The 21,950-nt window shown below is 44.4% G+C and overlaps 2 protein-coding genes across 3 annotated transcripts in view; one reads left to right on the forward strand and one right to left on the reverse strand.

The window, feature by feature from the left end:
- Positions 1–4,742, forward strand: part of ttc38 (tetratricopeptide repeat domain 38) — a 20,256-nt gene extending 15,514 nt beyond the window's left edge. For both annotated transcript variants that reach the window (XM_020481037.2, XM_031822980.1), the window contains 3 exons: positions 2,185–2,344; positions 3,203–3,276; positions 4,208–4,742. In XM_020481037.2, coding sequence (XP_020336626.1) covers positions 2,185–2,344; positions 3,203–3,276; positions 4,208–4,295 — 322 coding nt within the window. In that variant the 3' untranslated portion in view covers positions 4,296–4,742. The remainder of the gene's footprint in view (positions 1–2,184; positions 2,345–3,202; positions 3,277–4,207) is intronic.
- tspan33b (tetraspanin 33b) lies at positions 1,609–19,570 on the reverse strand. Its single transcript, XM_020481038.2, has 8 exons — positions 19,183–19,570; positions 16,970–17,027; positions 16,625–16,752; positions 16,338–16,412; positions 15,711–15,806; positions 14,788–14,916; positions 5,989–6,150; positions 1,609–5,007 (listed from the first exon to the last, which is right to left on the reverse strand). The coding sequence occupies exons 1-8, from the start codon at positions 19,276–19,278 to the stop codon at positions 4,939–4,941; spliced, it is 813 nt and encodes a 270-aa protein (XP_020336627.1). The 5' UTR covers positions 19,279–19,570; the 3' UTR covers positions 1,609–4,938.
- Between the last annotated feature and the right edge of the window lie 2,380 nt (positions 19,571–21,950).

Genomic DNA, 21,950 nt, shown 5'->3' on the forward strand with positions numbered 1-21,950 from the left:
TACAGCTGGCCTTTCTTTGGACTCCTCCAAACGAGCTTCAACGCCATACACAACTCCTTCCGTGGCCTCCAACTGCTTTTAAATGCTAGTAAAACTAAGTGCATTCTCTTCAACTGATTGCTGCCCGCACCCCCCCGCCTGACTAGCATCACTACTCTGGACCTAGAATATGTGGACAACTACAAAGGTGTCTGGTTACTGTAAACTCTCCTTCCAGACTCACATTAAGTGTCTCCAATCCAAAATTAAATCTAGAACCAGCTTCCTATTTCGCAACAAAGCTTCCCTCACTCATGCTGCCAAACACCCTCGTAAAACTGACTATCCTACTGATCCTTGACTTCAGCGATGTCATTTATAAACACTCTACTCAGACTACATCCAGTTTGCTATCACAGTGCCATCTGTTTTGTCACCAAAGCTCCATATACTCCCCACCACTGCGACCTATATGCTCTTGTTGGCTGGCCCTCACTATATATATATATATTTTTTTTTTACCCCTTTTTCTCCCCAATTTCGTGGTATCCAATTGTTTAGTAGCTACTATCTTGTCTCATCTCTACAACTCCCGTACGGGCTCGGGAGAGACGAAGGTTGAAAGTCGTGCGTCCTCCGATACACAACCCAACCAAGCCGCTCTGCTTCTTAACACAGCACCATCCAACCCGGAAGCCAGCCGCACCAATGTGTCGGAGGAAACACCGTGCACCTGGCAACCTTGGTTAGCGTGCACTGTGCCCGGCCCGCCACAGGATTCGCTGGTGCGCGATGAGACAAGGATTTCCCTACCGGCCAAACCCTCCCTAACCCGGACAACGCTAGGCCAATTAAGCACGATTAGGCGCGAACCCAGTTACGACAGAGCCTGGGCGCGAACCCAAATCTGGCCCTCACTATATATTCATCGCCAAACCCACTGGCTCCAGGTCATCTATAAGTCTTTGCTAGGCAAAGCCCTGACTTATCTCAGCTCACTGGTCACCATAGTAGCACGTGCCCCAACGGGTATATTTCACTTGTCATCCCCAACACTTCCTTTGGCTGCCTTTCCTTCCAGTCCTCTGCTGCCAATGACTGGAACGAATTGCAAAAATCACTGAAGCTGGAGTCTAACTTTAAGCAGCAGCTGTCAGAGCTTGTTCTCAACTGGCCTACCTGGTTAAATAAAGGTCAAATAAAAATCTGGAAAATAAAAAAGTTCTAACTAGCCAATGTCACCAGGTGAGTGGATGGTAGCTAATAGACTTGCTCTTTATGAGCCTCAAACTTAACCACTACTGCTATCTTAAATGTGTGTTGAGCCGTAGAGTTGACTGTAGTAAAATACTTTATCTTATTTGGTGTTTCTTGTGTTGTTTGGTGAGATCCCCAGCCACACACACCATGTGTCTTTACAGATCGCCTGATGTTTACCACCACCATTTGTCTGGTCCTAGTGGTCGAGTGTAATTTCCCAAATAATACCAAAATATAAGTACTGTGACAGAGTAGGCTACCAAAAATGATACTCATCGTTTATTTGATTCCTTTGAGGCTTCCTTTGTTTCCGTGTTTGTGAACAGTGATGCATGCAGAGTTAGAAAACATATCACGCCACTATTATACAAAAAAAAAAAAGATTTATTTAAAACCACATTGTAGACCACTCAAATTGAGTTTATAGTGTCTCAAAAATCAAACATGGTACAGACGTCATCTATAATGCATTACATCATCTATACACGTTTGCATAAGCAAAGTACAGTGAATGAAAGGACAATTCTAAAGAAACCTCTCCGGAATGCATGGTCTAGTCTTGAGATTTTATGAAAGCAACTCTGTCTGGTGGGATGTGTTGTTGTTTTAGGCAGTTTTCACGCGTTTCTCTCTTCTGCAATCACATGCAGTAATGCCCTACAGTATCTATTATCAGATGTTAATCCTACAACGTTTTGTAAATCCAATTTACCTTTTAGTCTGGCTGTGTGTGGATGATGCCCTGAAGCTTCTGGTCATGAACTGTATTTGACAGTACAGAATAAACCTCAGACCTCATTTTGCTAGTAACACCATGGTGACACCATTTCTGCAGGGATCACAAACAGTTCAGTGAGAGCATACGTTTTTTTTATTTTTTTTAAAGTATAATAGGGCTTTTGACATCTCTATTGTCTTCGATCTTCTCTCCTGTTGTGTGTCTAGTGTTCCAGAGGAGAACTACCAGCACCTGCTGGCTGGCAGCGTGGGGCTGCCCATGTGTCAGGCCCTGCTGGAGTACGACCAGGGCAACTACAGCCGTGCCGTAGAGCTCCTGCAGCCCATACGCTACCGCATGATGGAGATAGGAGGCAGTGACGCGCAGGTGAGCCCCAAATTTTGTGAACCATTGGGGGGTTTTCAGGAGCTCTATGGGCTTTCAAACCTACGCCTGGAGTGAAAAGCATGTTCAATGGGGAATGTCCTTTTTGGAAGTGCTTTTTAGACCAGGAATAGATATAATCTATGTCAGAAAAAAGGACCTTTGACGAACACTCACTGAGGCATTCAGGCTATGGCAGTCTGTGTTTCTAATAGGCCTATGGGAATGTAAAGCACAATAATTTAACCACAATACAATCGTCCTTAGGCGCTGTTCATAGGGAAACGATCCTTATTTAGGTACAACCATAGAACTAAGAATGAATGGGCTTGGAAGCTCCTACCCTGGCAATTGACTGGTAAACTCATGGGTACACTCAATGGCTGCCTGGTATTGTGATGCAATCATTTCCATGGTAATTTGGAATGTTCCATCAACTGATGGATTGACATTTTAAATGATGCTAACCGATGTGGCTCATGTAATGTCAGTAGAGATGACTCAACAAATCACAGCACAGATTGAAGGGTACTCTTCCTGGCATGGGTACTGTACACTCAACATGGCTGCCAGTATACCCATTATGTTATCATTGACCTGAATGGAGATGGCCTTTCTATTCATTCGTATTTCTATGGGTACAACAGCAGGGTCGTATTCACTTGGGAAGAACCGGAAGAAAACGGGCAGGTGCCACCCGAACTTGTCCAATAAGATGTTTTTTTTTTCGTTGCACAACCTTTTTGAAATGGTGTGCCCTAGTGAACCTGATCCAGAGGGGTAGACACAGTATGTTCGGTGGTAAAAACATGTGTTGGGTCTAGTGTGTATTGTAATTGCCTTGTTTGTTCCATTTCTCAGAGAGACGTCTTTAATCTGCTGCTGATTCACGCAGCAATGAAGTCAGGAGTGACTCATCACCAGAAATTAGCCAGGTAAAATGGGCTGCCTCCAATTGAAAGGCTTTTTACTCCGATTTGCTGTGTTATTAGCCCCGAGGTCACTTCAATGCTGTGTCACTGTGATTGGACAATGACGTAGATGCCGAGCATGTTTCTTTCTCAAAATAGACATCGATGAGAAAAAAAAGTGTTGGGTTCTGAACAAACAGGAGTTAACTCAAACGCACAACTAGTAAAAGCTCTAACCCATTTTATTCAACCCACTGGGTGCCTCAGCTGCAATCACACTTTGCACATTTATATGTCCAGATGAGATGAGGGGTGTAACTTCTCAACTGCTATCTGTTGCCCAATACTGCCTAACGGTTGTGCTGTCGTCTTCGTTGATCGAGCCGCCTGGTAGCAGCTGCTCTTTATCCGGTCACTTCTCCAGGATGTTTACAAGTGATGTCATACTCTGTTTCCCTTTTCTCCCATAGTAACTTTTCATACACAGAGTTCCTATTCACCCTTTCATTGATCCGTGACACGTGCGTTTATTATACATGCAACGTAATCAATAAGTTCTAATATAATGACAGGAATACGTTTTTCATGTTAGAACCCAACAAAAGTGAATGGCTAAAATACACAATATTGATTTCTCTGTACTATATAATACACATGACCGAAGAAAATGGTTTTCTCTCGTCTTCTGCTCCCTGTGCTCCCTCGTTAGGGGGGTAGAAGAAGAAACTATCTTGATCAGTATGTTCTCATGGCTAAGCTTGTCCTTATTGACACCCCCTGAAGTCTGTAAAATGCAAGCGTGTCTGGGTGCAATACAGTACACAATTTTCTGTATACAGTGTACTGTATCTACTGATTACCGTTGCAGAGTGCCTTTTGTTCTCCAGTTAGATGTTCTACTCTAAAGAACTCAATCTAGAACTGTCCTTTTTTGTCTTGTGTTGTCCTTCTGGAGATGTTTGTTGGTGGAGCGTGAGGCAACGAAGCCCAACTCGCCCCTCACTGACCGGCTGATCCAGAGAGCCCATGTCCTGCATGCCTAACCTGGGTAGCCTGGGTAGAGGGCCTAAAGCTGGATGTCACTGAGTCTGGACCAGGGGCTACTGCAGAGGTACCCTCCCCAAATTGACTGGATGTTTGGCTGAAGAATGTGGCCTTTATTCTTCAGTTACGTGGACCTAATAGAAATGATCATCAACATGGTCCATTATCAAAATGTTCAATATCCAATGATTTCTATAACTTCAACATTTGTGAAAAAGTATTTTCCATATCCAATGATTTCTATAACTTCAACATTTGTGAAAAGTATGTTCAATTGAATGTTCTGTAACACAACATTTACAGTGTCATATAGCTCATTATATTAGCAATCACACTTTGAAATATAAATAATACGTCCTTTTCAGAAAATAATATCCTCATGTCAATATAAATCATATTTTAAAATCATGTATAAATAATGTAATAAATAAACACTTCCAATGTCAGCCTTTAGTCATCTAAGTCCAGCATATAATGACACACTTCCATCTGGTCTATACAGCACACCACTAAATGAGATGCTCCGAAGGCTGTGTAATGTAACTGTAGATGGATGCCCTTTGTTAACTGGGGTGGCCAGTACTTCTTCTTTTCTCTCCTAGTTGTTCTGTTATTTTCTGTGTCGGTCGGGCCATCCTCTTCTCACAACACTGAGCTGATCTCATCCTGGATCTGAGAGATGAGGATCTGGGAGAGCACAATGCCTGCAATCTGACAGAGACAAGAACAAATAGCACCCTATTCCCTACACAGTGCACTAGTTTTGTTCCGAGCCCAGTATGTGGAATAGGGTCTCATTTGGGTCGCAGGCTGGGTGCTAACTCACTCCCAACACCGCCACTCTTAGATAAAGCTTAATATGGCTTACTAAGAACAGTCTCTGAAGGTCAAAACTTGCGTGGCTTTACCATGCACAGTGGATACAATTCTATTGCTTAGCAAATTTCATCTAACATCTGCATGAAAACAGACTGCAGAGTCTGATAGTTATTCTTTGACCTTAACACATTGTTTGTTTTAACTTGCATCAATAGGAGCTTTTTTTGTGCAAGTGATCACAGCATCGGGTGATGTAAACAACAGTTAAATAAATGAAGAGACAGGGAAAGTAGGCATTGACTCCTGCTCTTCAATACGACGCCACATCAAAGCTGTCGGAATTGTAAGGCAATTGTTTTGACGTGACTCGTGGGTAATTTACACACTCCCCTCTCGGAGGAGACCAAATCAGTGGAATATCAGAGCGAGGGATAGAGAGAAAAAGGGATAGATGGAGAAACTGGAGGCGGAGAGAGAAGTGACAGATGAGTAGTGAGCAGCCCCGTTCATTAGTGACTGTACAAACTGCACACAGCACTCTGAGAAATGAGCTACTGTACCAGCAGACAAGAGTGGGTGAGTCATGCAACTTAATTAAACACCAACTTAAATTATCCCACATTTTGAAAGCTTTCAAGGCTATTATAGGGATGTGATTCATGAGTGTCTCACACTCAGGATGTGAGGGAATATAGGCATGGATAATATCTTACATGATGTGGTAAGTAGGCCACCATCTCAGTGGTGGGTTGTATCATCCCAACCTGAATCTAAAATCTGCCTGTGCCTCATTTCTGTTGTATGCAGACCCACTATGAGAAGGCTGGTGTTCCCCACTCCACCTCCTGTATGTAGCCCTTGTGCATGTGTTACCTGAGGCAGGGAGAGACCCAGAGCTAGAGCCCCCACCAATAGCAGGTGGGACTCAATCCACCGAACCGCCCGGTCTGCACAACCCACTGGATAGATGGACTTGGTGGCCTCGAGGTAGTTCTGAGTCTGGACCCCAAAGCCACACTTGGTGTTGATCACAACCTGTACAGAGACAAAATAACAGTAAGACTTCATACATAAGCAATCGTGATGCGCTGTTGACTCAAAACAGATAATTACATTGTAATAACATACGAGTTGAATTATAAATCAACCACATCGACTTAAATGAATTGTGATTCATTTAATCTGTTATAATTGCCGTGTAGTTACAGCATGTGAACTGCAGGTTGTAGCACTACCTTGGTTCTTGTGTTTAGTTACTGGGTTTCTGATCGCGTTGTAAACGGTCAGTGTAATTCTATCCAGAGTGAGAAATCATCTATGCTTTTGTCTGTAGATCTCCATTTAAGTGTTTTAATTCTCTCCAGAGGGTGATGTCAGCATTTATACATAATGACCTGTGTGTGTGTGTGTGTGTGTGTGTGTGTGTGTGTGTGTGATATCTATGTAAGGTTAGTGACCTTAACCCATCCCACTTCTGACACCAACGCTGCGAATTCAGGGATTGGCCCCTACCGGGACTCGAACCCAGGTTCAGCGACTGTCAACCCAACACCTTAACTGTTACACCAAGGGACCCAAACCCCTTGACCAGGCTGCTGTCGGGTTAACGTACATACAGTGCATTCAGAAATACCCCCAAAATACACATACCACATGTCAAAGTGGAATAATATTTTTTACAAGGTAATCAAATGAAAAGCTGAAATGTCTTGAGTCAATAAGTATTCAACCCCTTTTTTATGGCAAACCTAAATAAGTTTAGGAGTAAACATTTACTTAAGCAGTCGCAAGTTGCATGGACTCACTCTGTGTGCAATAATAGTGTTTAACACCATGTTTTATGACTACCTCATCTCTGTACCCCACACATGCAATTTCCCTCAGTCGAGCAGGGAATTTCTAACACAGATTTAACCAATTCCTCACAAAGAAGGGCACCTATTGGTAGATGGGTAGAAACATTTGAAAGCAAACATTGAATATCCCTTTGAACATGGTGAAGTTATTAATTACGCATTGGATGGTGTATCAATACACTACGTCACTACAAAGATATAGGCGTCCATCGAATCAGTGGCCGGAGAGGAAGGAAACTGCTCAGGGATTTCATCATGAGCCCAATGGTGACTAAAACAGAGTTGAATGAATGTGATAGGAGAACTGAGGATGGATCAACAACATTGTTGTTGAGGGTAGAAAGTTCCTCGGCGTACATCACGGACAAACTGAAATGGTCCAACCACACAGACAGCGTGGTGAAGGCGGCACAGCAGCGCCTCTTCAACCTCAGGAGGCTGAAGAAATTCGAATTGAGGGTAGAAAGTTCCTCGGCGTACATCACGGACAAACTGAAATGGTCCAACCACACAGACAGCGTGGTGAAGGCGGCACAGCAGCGCCTCTTCAACCTCAGGAGGCTGAAGAAATTCGAATTGTCACCAAAAACACTCAACTTTTACAGATGCACAATTGAGAGCATCCTGTCGGGCTGTATCACCGCCTAGTACGGTAACTGCTCCGCCCATAATCGTAAGGCTCTCCAGAGGGTAGTGAGGTCTGCACAACGCATCACCGGGAGCAAACTACCTGCCCTCCAGGACACCTGCACCACCCGATGTCACAGGAAGGCAAAAAAGATCATCAAGGACAATAACCACCCGAGCCACTGCCTGTTCACCCTGCTTCCATCCAGAAGGCGAGGTCAGTACAGGTGCATCAAAGCAGGGACCGAGAGACTGAAAAACAGCTTCTATCTCAAGGCCATCAGACTGTTAAACAGCCATCACTAACATTGAGTGGCTGCTGCTGTCAACTCCAGCCACTTTAATAATGGAAACATTACATCAATGTATCACTAGCCACTTTAAACAATGCAGCTTCATATAATGTTTACATACCCTACATTACTCATCTCATATGTATATACTGTACTCTACATCAAGATGGCAAGATGCAGTAGATGGTATAGAGTACAGTATATACATATGAGATGAGTAATGTAGGGTATGTAAACATATGAAGTGGCATTGTTTAAAGTGGCTAGTGATACATTACATCAAGATGGCAAGATACAGTATATGGTATGTATCACTAGCCACTTTAAACAATGCCACTTCATTTGTTTACATACCCTACATTACTCATCTCATATGTGTATACTGTACTCTATACCATCTACTGCATCTTGCCTCTGCCGTTCTATACCATCACTCATTCATATATTTTTTTATGTACATATTCTTATTAAATCCTTTACAATTGTATGTATAAGGTAATTGTTGTGAAATTGTTAGGTTAGATTACTCGTTGGATATTACTGCATTGTCGGAACTAGAAGCACAAACATTTCCCTACTTTCACATTAACATCTGCTAACCATGTGTATGTGACAAATAATATTTGATTTGACAATATTAATCTAAATGACAGAATGAAAAGAAGCCTGTACAGAATAAAATGTTCCAAAACATGCATCCTGTTTGTTATAAAGCAGTAAAGTAAAACTGCAATAAATGTGGCAAAGAAATTAACTTAATGTCCTGATTACAAAGTGTTATGTTTGGGGCAAATCAAACACATCACTGAGTACCACTCTTCATATTTTCAAGCATGGTGGTGGCTGCATCATGTTATGGGTTATGCTTGTCATCAGCAAGGGTGTTTTTTAGGATAAAATCCTAGAGGGAAAACCTGGTTCAGTCTGCTTTCAGGCAGACACTGGGAGACAAATTCACCTTTCAGCAGGAAAGGCCAAATACACACTGAATTGACAAAACATGAAGAACACATTTGCCCTCAGAACAGCCTCAGTCAGGGCATGGACTCTACAAGATGTGGAAAGCGGTCCACAGGGATGCTGTCGAGGATAGCTGTGCTGCAAGCCCAGCTTCAGACGCAATCGTTAGGCAAGGGTAATTTCAGTGTAGGAAAGGATGAAACAGCGTCTGTGCCACCAGTAAGTACAGATAGTAGTGTAAATCCCCTGGCACAGTCCCCGCAGCCGGACAACTTTCTCACGGTTTCTGGAAGGAAATGCTGTAGGAACGCTCAACCGGTGTCGCTCATTCAGCCGACAGAAACTTTCAACCGGTTTTTCCCCATTAAGCAGCGGGTCGGAGTCAGAGGCCGATTCTTCTCTGGTCTCTACTCCTCCCGTTACGGGGTCTGAGACGCCGAAGCTTCCCACCATTAGCTCTGACAAATTGAAAACTCTAGTCATTGGCGACTCCATTACCCGCAGTATTAGACTTAAAGCGAATCATCCAGCGATCATACACTGTTTACCCGGGGGCAGGGCTACCGACGTTAAGGCTAATCTGAAGATGGTGCTGGCTAAAGCTAAAACTGGCGAGTGTAGAGAGTATAGAGATATTGTTATCCACGTCGGCACCAACGATGTTAGGATGAAACAGTCAGAAATCACCAAGCGCAACATAGCTTCTGCGTGCATATCAGCTAGAAAGATGTGTCGGCATCGAGTAATTGTCTCTGGCCCCCTCCCAGTTAGGGGGAGTGATGAGCTCTACAGCAGAGTCTCACAACTCAATCGCTGGTTGAAAACTGTTTTCTGCCCCTCCCAAAAGTTAGAATTTGTAGATAATTGGCCCTCTTTCTGGGACTCACCCACAAACAGGACCAAGCCTGACCTGCTGAGGAGTGACGGACTCCATCCTAGCTGGAGGGGTGCTCTCATCTTATCTACCAACATAGACAGGGCTCTAACTCCTCTAGCTCCACAATGAAATAGGGTGCAGGCCAGGCAGCAGGCTGTTAGCCAGCCTGCCAGCATAGTGGAGTCTGCCACTAGCACAGTCAGTGTAGTCAGCTCAGCTATCACCATTGAGACCGTGTCTGTGCCTCGACCTAGGTTGGGCAAAACTAAACATGGCGGTGTTCGCCTTAGCAATCTCACTAGGATAAAGACCACCTCCATTCCTGTCATTACTGAAAGAGATCATGATACCTCACATCTCAAAATAGGGCTACTTAATGTTAGATCCCTTACTTCAAAGGCAATTATAGTCAATGAACTAATCACTGATCATAATCTTGATGTGATTGGCCTGACTGAAACATGGCTTAAGCCTGATGAATTTACTGTTTTAAATGAGGCCTCACCTCCTGGCTACACTAGTGACCATATCCCCCGTGCATCCCGCAAAGGCGGAGGTGTTGCTAACATTTACGATAGCAAATTTCAATTTACAAAAAAAAAATGACATTTTCGTCTTTTGAGCTTTATAGCTACTGTTTACAGGCCTCCTGGGCCATATACAGCGTTTCTCACTGAGTTCCCTGAATTCCTATCGGACCTTGTAGTCATAGCAGATAATATTCTAATCTTTGGTGACTTTAATATTCACATGGAAAAGTCCACAGACCCACTCCAAAAGGCTTTCGGAGCCATCATCGACTCAGTGGGTTTTGTCCAACATGTCTCTGGACCCACTCACCGTCACAGTCATACGCTGGACCTAGTTTTGTCCCATGGAATAAATGTGGTGGATCTTAATGTTTTTCCTCATAATCCTGGACTATCGGACCACCATTTTATTACGTTTGCAATTGCAACAAATAAACTGCTTAGACCCCAACCAAGGAACATCAAAAGTCGTGCTATAAATTCACAGACAACACAAAGATTCCTTGATGCCCTTCCAGACTCCCTCTGCCTACCCAAGGACGCCAGAGGACAAAAATCAGTTAACCACCTAACTGAGGATCTCAATTTAACCTTGCGCAATACCCTAGATGCAGTTGCACCCCTAAAAACTAAAAAAATGTCTCATAAGAAACTAGCTCCCTGGTACACAGAAAATACCCGAGCTCTGAAGCAAGCTTCCAGAAAATTGGAACGGAAATGGCGCCACACCAAACTGGAAGTCTTCCGACTAGCTTGGAAGGACGGTATCGTGCAGTACCGTAGAGCCCTTACTGCTGCTCGATCATCCTATTTTTCTAACTTAATTGAGGAAAATAAGAACAATCCGAAATTCCTTTTTGAAACTGTCGCAAAGCTAACTAAAAAGCAGCATTCCCCAAGAGAGGATGACTTTCACTTTAGCAGTGATAAATTCATGATCTTCTTTGAGGAAAAGATTATGATTATTAGAAAGCAAATTACGGACTCCTCTTTAAACCTGCGTATTCCTCCAAACCTCAGTTGTCCTGAGTCTGCACAACTCTGCCAGGACCTAGGATCAAGAGAGACGCTCAAGTGTTTTAGTACTATATCTCTTGACACAATGATGAAAATAATCATGGCCTCTAAACCTTCAAGCTGCATACTGGACCCTATTCCAACTAAACTACTGAAAGAGCTGCTTCCTGTGCTTGGCCCTCCTATGTTGAACATAATAAACGGCTCTCTATCCACTGGATGTGTACCAAACTCACTAAAAGTGGCAGTAATAAAGCCTCTCTTGAAAAAGCCAAACCTTGACCCAGAAAATATAAAAAACTATCGGCCTATATCGAATCTTCCATTCCTCTCAAAAATTTTAGAGAAGGCTGTTGCGCAGCAACTCACTGCCTTCCTGAAGACAAACAATGTATACGAAATGCTTCAGTCTGGTTTTAGACCCCATCATAGCACTGAGACGGCACTTGTGAAGGTGGTAAATGACATTTTAATGGCATCGGACCGAGGCTCTGCATCTGTCCTCGTGCTCCTAGACCTTAGTGCTGCTTTTGATACCATCGATCACCACATTCTTTTGGAGAGATTGGAAACCCAAATTGGTCTACACGGACATGTTCTGGCCTGGTTTAGATCTTATCTGTCGGAAAGATATCAGTTTGTCTCTGTGAATGGTTTGTCCTCTGACAAATCAACTGTAAATTTCGGTGTTCCTCAAGGTTCCGTTTTAGGACCACTATTGTTTTCACTATATATTTTACCTCTTGGGGATGTTATTCGAAAACATAATGTAAACTTTCACTGCTATGCGGATGACACACAGCTGTACATTTCAATGAAACATGGTGAAGCCCCAAAATTGCCCTCGCTAGAAGCATGTGTTTCAGACATAAGGAAGTGGATGGCTGCAAACTTTCTACTATTAAACTCGGACAAAACAGAGATGCTTGTTCTAGGTCCCAAGAAACAAAGAGATCTTCTGTTGAATCTGACAATTAATCTTAATGGTTGTACAGTCGTCTCAAATAAAACTGTGAAGGACCTCGGCGTTACTCTGGACCCTGATCTCTCTTTTGAAGAACATATCAAGACCATTTCGAGGACAGCTTTTTTCCATCTACGTAACATTGCAAAAATCAGAAACTTTCTGTCCAAAAATGATGCAGAAAAATGTATCCATGCTTTTGTCACTTCTAGGTTAGACTACTGCAATGCTCTATTTTCCGGCTACCCGGATAAAGCACTAAATAAACTTCAGTTAGTGCTAAATACGGCTGCTAGAATCCTGACTAGAACCAAAAAATTTGATCATATTACTCCAGTGCTAGCCTCTCTACACTGGCTTCCTGTCAAAGCAAGGGCTGATTTCAAGGTTTTACTGCTAACCTACAAAGCATTACATGGGCTTGCTCCTACCTATCTCTCTGATTTGGTCCTGCCGTACATACCTACACGTACGCTACGGTCACAAGACGCAGGCCTCCTAATTGTCGCTAAAATTTCTAAGCAAACAGCTGGAGGCAGGGCTTTCTCCTATAGAGCTCCATTTTTATGGAACGGTCTGCCTACCCATGTCAGAGACGCAAACTCGGTCTCAACCTTTAAGTCTTTACTGAAGACTCATCTCTTCAGTGGGTCATATGATTGAGTGTAGTCTGGCCCAGGAGTGGGAAGGTGAACGGAAAGGCTCTGGAGCAACGAACCGCCCTTGCTGTCTCTGCCTGGCCGGTTCCCCTCTTTCCACTGGGATTCTCTGCCTCTAACCCTATTACAGGGGCTGAGTCACTGGCTTGCTGGGGCTCTCTCATGCCGTCCCTGGAGGGGGTGCGTCACCTGAGTGGGTTGATTCACTGTTGTGGTCATCCTGTCTGGGTTGGCGCCGCCCCCTTGGGTTGTGCCGTGGCGGAGATCTTTGTGGGCTATACTCAGCCTTGTCTCAGGATGGTAAGTTGGTGGTTGAAGATATCCCTCTAGTGGTGTGGGGGCTGTGCTTTGGCAAAGTGGGTGGGGTTATATCCTTCCTGTTTGGCCCTGTCCGGGGGTGTCCTCGGATGGGGCCACAGTGTCTCCTGACCCCTCCTGTCTCAGCCTCCAGTATTTATACTGCAGTAGTTTATGTGTCGGGGGGCTGGGGTCAGTTTGTTATATCTGGAGTACTTCTCCTGTCCTATTCGGTGTCCTGTGTGAATCTAAGTGTGCGTTCTCTAATTCTCTCCTTCTCTCTTTCTTTCTCTCTCTCGGAGGACCTGAGCCCTAGGACCATGCCCCAGGACTACCTGACATGATGACTCCTTGCTGTCCCCAGTCCACCTGGCCATGCTGCTGTTCCAGTTTCAACTGACCTGAGCCCTAGGACCATGCCCCAGGACTACCTGACATGATGACTCCTTGCTGTCCCCAGTCCACCTGGCCATGCTGCTGCTCCAGTTTCAACTTCCACCTGACTGTGCTGCTGCTCCAGTTTCAACTGTTCTGCCTTATTATTATTTGACCATGCTGGTCATTTATGAACATTTGAACATCTTGGCCATGTTCTGTTATAATCTCCACCCGGCACAGCCAGAAGAGGACTGGCCACCCCACATAGCCTGGTTCCTCTCTAGGTTTCTTCCTAGGTATTGGCCTTTCTAGGGAGTTTTTCCTAGCCACCGTGCTTCTACACCTGCATTGCTTGCTGTTTGGGGTTTTAGGCTGGGTTTCTGTACAGCACTTTGAGATATCAGCTGATGTACGAAGGGCTATATAAATAAATTTGATTTGATTTGATTTGTCCCATGTTGACTCCAATGCTTCCCACAGTTGTCTGGATGTCCTTTGGGCGGTGGACCATTCTTAATACACACAGGAAACTGTTGAATGTGAAAAACCCAGAACTGTTGCAATTCTTATCAACTGTCTCAAGGCTTCAAAATCCTTCTTTAACCTGTCTCCTCCCCTTCATCTACACTGATTGGTGTGGATTTAACAAGTGACATCAATAAGGGATCATAGCTTTCACCTGGATTCGCCTGGTCAGTCTGTCATGGAAAGAGCAGGTGTTCTTAATGTTTTATACACTCGGTGTACACTGGAGTTGCTTACCAATACGACTTTGAATGTTCCTGAGTGGCTTAGTTACAGTTTTGACTTAAATCGGCTTAAATCTATTGCAAGACTGTCTCGCAATGATCAACAACCAATTGGAAAGCGCTTGAAGAATTAAAAAAATAACAATGTGCAAATATTGTACAATCCAGGTGTGCAAAGCTCTTAGAGACTTACTCATAAAGACTCACAGTTGTAACCGCTGCCCAAGGTAATTCTAAAGTATTGCCTCAGGGTTGTGAATACTTATGTAAATGGGATTTCTATGTTTCAGTTTCAATAAGTTGGCAAACATTTCATTATGGGGTATTGTGTGTAGATTATTATTATTATATATATATTTTTTAAATACATTTTGAATTCAGGCTGTGACAACAAAATGTGGAATAAGTAAAGGGGTATGAATACTTTCTGAATGCACTGTATGTATGTTTTGAGCCCCCACCCACCTCTCCTGGTACGGGGGTGCAGCAGGAGTAAGGGACCGCACAGCGCTCAGAGCTGGGGTTCCCCTGGGTGCAGTTGAAGTACAGGTTCCATGACCAGTCAGTGTAGTTGTTCCAGCCGCAGCACTTGAACTGAGAGAAGGAGAAATATAAGGAAAAGGGATCATTAGAAACATTGTCTGGTACATTCTCTCACTCTCCACTCCTGGGAGGACCCGCCAGCAGCCGAAGTGTTCCCGTACGTGCAGATGGGTGAACACGCCAGCAGCCGAAGTGTGCCCGTACATGCAGATGGGTGAACACGCCAGCAGCCGAAGTGTGCCCGTACATGCAGATGGGTGAACACGCCAGCAGCCGAAGTGTGCCCGTACGTGCAGATGGGTGAACACGCCAGCAGCCGAAGTGTGCCCGTACGTGCAGATGGGTGAACACGCCAGCAGCCGAAGTGTGCCCGTACCTGCAGATGGGTGAACACGCCAGCAGCCGAAGTGTGCCCGTACCTGCAGATGGGTGAACACGCCAGCAGCCGAAGTGTGCCCGTACATGCAGATGGGTGAACACGCCAGCAGCCGAAGTGTGCCCTTACGTGCAGATGGTTGAACACGCGAGGGGAGATGCAGAATGCGTTGAACCGCATGTTACTCAGGGGCTTTCATGTGGGAAGCCTGATTGAAGCTGGGGTAACAGAACTTTTGATCTGAGGTCACTCTGTGGTGTCCTGGTTAATATGTTAAGTCAACCTCCCCAACGGGAACAGGTCAGTTGCAAAGACTTCAAAATGGCGTTGTGGGCATATTGGGACTCGCTGTAATGAACTCAACCATGGTGTGATGTGGTTTAACTTATTAAGAGAAAATAGCATGTTATGTAAGTGTGGAATGTAGTGGAATAGATGACCTCTCTCTGAATGTAGTGGAATAGATTACCTCTCTCTGAATGTAGTCCATGAGGTTCTGCAGATCCAGGTCATCCCTGTAGTGCACGATGGCTTTATTCACAAACTTCCCCAGAGCGTCTCGTGTCTGGGGTTACAGAGTAGAAGGAGAATAGGTATGTAAAGTACTATGTTCATGTAAATCGGCTTGTTTGATTATGGGAATGGCCCCTAGGGGATGTTTTGAGAGAGCTTTAAGTATGGGGCCCTGGGGCTGGAATAGATGGCTCCTAATGTGCTATGACGGCTGTAATAACATATGCTTTAGAGTGGTAATACGCCCACGGTCCCCCTGGAGAATCTCCTCCTTCTCCCCCTACCTCCCTTCCTCTCTGTCTGTCACCCACAGTATGCCTCTAGGCACCTCCCGAATGTCATTAACGGCAAACGTCCTAGAAGAGATCTTGTTGAAATTGAACATTTGGTTCCACTTTGAAGTGACAGAGCGTTTGAATCATTTAGCGGATGGGGAGAGGATGCTGCGAGGGTGGTTAAACTGCCCTGTTTTAGCAGCGACTGGAGTGCAGACACGAAGACAGCACAGAGAGAGAGAGTAGGAACTAGACAGACACCAGGCTGTAGGCGCAGTACCAGACCCCAGGAAGTGTAGAAACAGTACCTGGTCTGAATAGAAGAAGCCCAGGACGGCTATGGCCAGCTGAGTGAGGAAGACCAGAGTCAGACTGAAGGAGAACTGGAGAAGAAGAGACGTTACAGAGATAGTATTCTGTCAGAGGCAGGTAGGTACAGAGTTTCCCATAAGTGCTATTTCCAGTTCTGACCTTTTAACGTTCTCCAATAGAGGGAAAAAGTTGTTGAACTGAATATTGTTTAGGAACACCTTCTTCCGACCGTCTTCATATGTATTGTTTAAAGGTGGCTTGAATATGAAAAGCTTGGCCTTACCGTCTTCAGAAGGTGAATGTTCTCTCGCAGGGCTCCGATGCAGCCACAGAAGGTGATGAAGAACATGACCACGCCCACCACGATCAGGATGACCGCTGGGTCGATCAGGAACGTGTCTCTGACCGTGTCTGCAAGAGACGAACACAGACAACCGTGTGGTGTGACCCACTAGCACAACCTACTATGAGCTGGGGGGATCTTTCTGGTCACCTCTACCGGGGATTTGTTTCACAGTGATATTGGAATGAATGAAAGGCAAACCATGTCATGAAGTTAAGATTGCAGAAAGCACATTTTCAGATACAGATGTATGGCTTGGAATATGCAGAATAAAATGGGTCATACCTGTTGCTTTTTGAACCTTTGCATATACCCCTATAGCAACAATCAGCAAGGAGAAGACCTGAAAGAGGACAATAAATCAGATATGCATATAATCTCCTTAAAATAGTAATAATACAACGTTTTTTAGATCAGGAAACCCTTAACAGTTAATAACTTGGGGCTCTATTCAATCTGCATCACAGACGCTCAGCTTCACAGCGTGATTGAAATTTAAAGGCAATGTTCCCGCTTTAGCGGAGACCGCATTCATGATAAACGCTGCATATGTCGGCTCAATCCGAAATTACCTTTTACATTTCTATCGTGGAATCCGTTACGCTTCAGCCTGACAGATTGAATAGAGCCCTTAAAATGCTGTTTTTTGTTTTTTGCTGCTATGGTTTTCAACCTTGGGCTTAGGGCTATTCATCAAATCAGTCGAGGCTTGCCTTCAATTTTTCTCCATTTATTTTTGGGGAATTGTCTAGTTCATTTGTCAGCTTTTGCTGTGTGGTTTCTTCTTTGCCAAACTAATCTCAGACAGAAGATTTGATAGTTGTTCCAGCTCTTCATTGTATTTCTATTCTTTTTTGGCAGACAGACATTTGGCTACCCTATTCTTGGAGCTAGAGTCCTTGGAGCTAGCCCCTGTCAGTAGGTGATGTGTACAGACCCGGGTTCATTCCATAGGACAGCGCACAATTGGCCCAACCCCGTCCGGGTTAGGTTCGGTCCGGGGGGACTTTACTTGGCTCATCACGCCCTAGCAACTCCTTGTGGTGGGCCGGGTGCCTGCAGGCTGACCCCCGGTCGCCAGTTGAATGGTGTTTCCTCCGACACATTGGTGCGGCTGGCTTCTGGGTTAAGAGAGCAGGTGGACGCATGACTCCACGTTCGCCTCTCCTGAGCCCGTTGGGGAGTTGCAGGGCCGAGACAAGATCGTAATTGGGGAGACAAAATCAAATAAAAAAATGTTGGTCTGTGCTGGGAATAAGGTACACTGGTGAAAGTATTCCAGATATGTTCCCAGGTTTTGAACAGGGAGAAACGGTCCTGTATCCTGGGTGGATTGTGTTGGGGCGGCCTGAGCCCCTGACTCAGCTGAGCCAAGCCAGGGGGACGAGACTGGAACAAAAGGCTGTAGCACTGCAGTCCAGGGCCTGTCCAGATAAACACACACAACTAGCCCAGTGATGTTTGGCTGCCACCGGTCCCCTGGCCTGGACAGTTCAATAACACACTCTGCCCATCTCTGTTCTCTCTGTTTGCCTAGACATGGATAAAGAAGGATTGATAGAGCGGTGATATCACAGGTTGCAATATATTCCCGATGGGATTTGCTCCTGCACAAAGAGCCAATGGAACTTGAATGCGACTCCCATCCCGTGAGTGTCCTCGTCTCTCCTCTATCACATAATCTCTACCCTATCCTCTATCTTATTGTGGCTGTCTGCTCACCCAATGAGATAAAACCCCAGTGTTATCTCTATGGCTTCAACACCATGCACCAGCATCAAGCCCCCTGTCTATCTGCCGCGTGGCCGCACACTCACAATGACGACATGGTCATGTGAGCTTTAGGACAGCCATTCAGCCCCTGTGCTTGGTAGAAGAGATAATCAGTCTATAGGAGACATCCGACAATATGCTCTTTAACAAACGGGTGGTGTTGAAGACTTACCAGACACACAAGCTCTTCATTGAATAAACACAATACTGGCTAAATAGCTTAGACTGTAGGCTTTAGGTCTACACTACAACAAACGTGGAACTTTTGGTCATGTAAAAGATAACCATTCCTCATCACATTTAACAATTTAGTGGACATTTTACACCCCCCCTAAGACTTTCAGCAAGTTTTGAGGAATAATTAATCGTGCAGAGTTCATGAAGAACCATTGAAATGAGACAGTAAATTTCACCTACAACGTGTCAGATTGATATATTGTTGCTGTGAATGTCGACATTTTACAGTTGTGAATCATCTGAACAGGGAGCGTCTGCCAGCTATTTGCAGCCCAGGAAACCTTTCTGAGTTATATCTCTGCATGTTTAATTCATGAGCGCTTAGCTTGAGAGCGTATTTCTGTGTTTTAGAAGTGCAGCATTCTTTTGCTCAGTGGTTTGTACACTGCCTACTGTACATTACACACATCCACAGCCAGATCACTGCTGCTTAGGGCTTACGTTTGTTAGAGTATGTTAGAGGTCTTCAGCCGAGTGGCTCCACTTACCCAGAACAAGAAGCTGAAAAAGAACAGGAAGTACCTTATCCAAGGGTTGATGAAGGAAAAAGTCTCGGCTCGGTTAAGATTCAATTTCCTATCCATTTTTGTTCTCTTCTATGCTCCAAAAAAAAAGTAAATATACCCAGAAAACTTAAGTCTTCCTTGGGAAAGAGGTCTTCTGACCTCAATGGCACGTCTCAGTTAAATAAAAGTTCATAAATGAAATAAAAACCTCCAAAAACAAACACAGAAATGCCTAGTCCAAACCCAGAGATATTTGACCACCATACGAATCAGCCCCCTGTATAAAGTTTGCAGTAGCAGCTGCCTAAAAAGGGGGTCTAGCAGCTGTGACGCTGCCCTGCCATGGCTGGTAAGCACCAGAACTGTCCTGCAAGCCCAGGAATCAGGTTACACAAAATATCTGTGGCCTCAGTGCTGCTGAATGGCCCATTGGCCCAGGAGCTTTAATGTATTGTCAGCCTGTCTGTCACTGAGGCTGCCTGTCACTCTCAATAAACAACCTGGTCTTTAAAATATATATATATAGATATCTAAATGGGTCCTAAAATACTAAATCAAATAGCTAAATGATCCATAGCATGACCATCTTGATCCATTGCATTACCAGGCTGCAGTAAAGGACTACAGTGTAGCCTTATGAGTAGCCTATAAGCAGAGAAACATCTAGTCAAACCAAGTCCCTGTGATCAATATTCATATGTGGGTATATATACACTGCTCAAAAAAATAAAGGGAACACTTAAACACAGCCCTCCATGTGCTCGCCAGAGGTAGCCTGACTGCCATTAGGTGCTGAGATGAGATCCTCAGACCCTTTGTGAGACCATATGCTGGTGCGGTTGGCCCTGGGTTCCTCCTAATGCAAAACAATGCTAGACCTCATGTGGCTGGAGTGTGTCAGCAGTTCCTGCAAGAGGAAGGCATTGATGCTATGGACTGGCCCGCCCGTTCCCCAGACCTGAATCCAATTGAGCACATCTGGGACATCATGTCTCGCTCCATCCACCAACTCCACGTTGCACCACAGACTGTCCAGGAGTTGGCGGATGCTTTAGTCCAGGTCTGGGAGGAGATCCCTCAGGAGACCATCCGCCACCTCATCAGGAGCATGCCCAGGCGTTGTAGGGAGGTCATACAGGCACGCGGAGGCCACACACACTACTGAGCCTCATTTTAACTTGTTTTAAGGACATTACATCAAAGTTGGATCAGCCTGTAGTGTGGTTTTCCACTTTAATTTTGGGTGTGGCTCCAAATCCAGACCTCCATGGGTTGATAAATTTGATTTCCACTGATTTTGTTGTCAGCACATTCAACTATGTAAAGAAACAAATATTTAATAAGAATATTTAATTCATTCAGATCTAGGATGTGTTATTTTAGTGTTCCCTTTATTTTCTTGAGCAGTGTATATACAGTACATATAGGTTGTCTAGGCCCTAGGGGCTGGACATTGTGAATTGACAGTGGGGCCGGAATCTAAAGCAATTGCTTTTTTAGTCTTCAGCGTTTTACCGTAAATGTGATCTCTGTGAATGTCAGGGAAATTGCCTTTAAAAGGCACATTAATGGTATTGCAATGCGCTTGACGACAAAGGGCCTCTGATGGAATCCTGGCCAAAGTTTTAGCCTACAGAGAATGCCCTGGTGTTGTATCACATTTTCTGATTTCTTAGTATGGGCCTACCCAATGAAAGTGGCCTTCAATAATGTGGAAATGTAAATTTGACCTATAAAAAAAGCACCCTCATGTCCTGCTCTCTCTCCCTGTAGACATAAGTTAACACCTGCTGTTGGGGTGTTGTGGTCCCCTTGAACCCCAGTGTGTGATTCCCTCTGTGCTGGTTATTGGATCTTGCCCTGGATGCTCTTAGGCTCATCCTGGCTGGTTGACAGGTGACCCTGTCTGAGACTGGACAGGAAAAGGTAGTGAGGTCATCAAGCAGTTCACACTCAGGCAACTGGAACTATTTTGATTGTGCCCACATTGTAGCTGTTGCATCTACATATGGTAGTAAAATGTCTCTTATAAGTCCACTGTATCCGCATTGGCTGAATCCTAAATCACGCCCTTCCCCTCAGCCCTCCATTTGCATGTTCACAAGAATTTGGAAAATAATAATGGTCAAATGCTGCACAATCCAGGTGTTGAAAGCTCTTAGAGACTTAGCCAGAAAGAACCACAGCTATAAGAGCTGCCAAAACTGCTTCTACAAAGTATTGACTCGTGTGTGAATACTTATGTTAATGAGATATTTCTGTATTTAATTTTCAAAAAATGTACAAACATTTTCACTGAGGGACCTTACAGATAATTGTATGTGTGGGGTACAGAGATGAGCTAGTCATTCAAAAATCATGTTAAACACCATTATTAAAGACACTTATGTGACTTGTTAACCTCTCTGAACCACCCATCCCGGATTCGGTGTAATTGTCATCAGCAACGCTGAATAGCATAGCACCACAGTCAAATAATATTACTAGAAAATATTCATATTTATGAAATCACAAGTGCAATATTGCAAAACACAGCTTAGCCTTTTATTAATCCACCTGTCGTCTCAGATTTTGAAATGATGCTTTACAGCGAAAGCAATACAAGCGTTTGTGTAAGTTTATTGATCGCTCGACAAAACAATAAGTACACTTAGCATCAGGTAACTTGGTCACGAAAATCAGAAAAGCAATCAAATTAATTGTTTACCTTTGATGATCTTCAGATGTTTTCACTCACGAGACTCCCAGTT

This window comes from Oncorhynchus kisutch, linkage group LG4 (assembly GCF_002021735.2).
Source record: "Oncorhynchus kisutch isolate 150728-3 linkage group LG4, Okis_V2, whole genome shotgun sequence".
NCBI classification, from domain to species: Eukaryota; Metazoa; Chordata; class Actinopteri; order Salmoniformes; family Salmonidae; genus Oncorhynchus; species Oncorhynchus kisutch.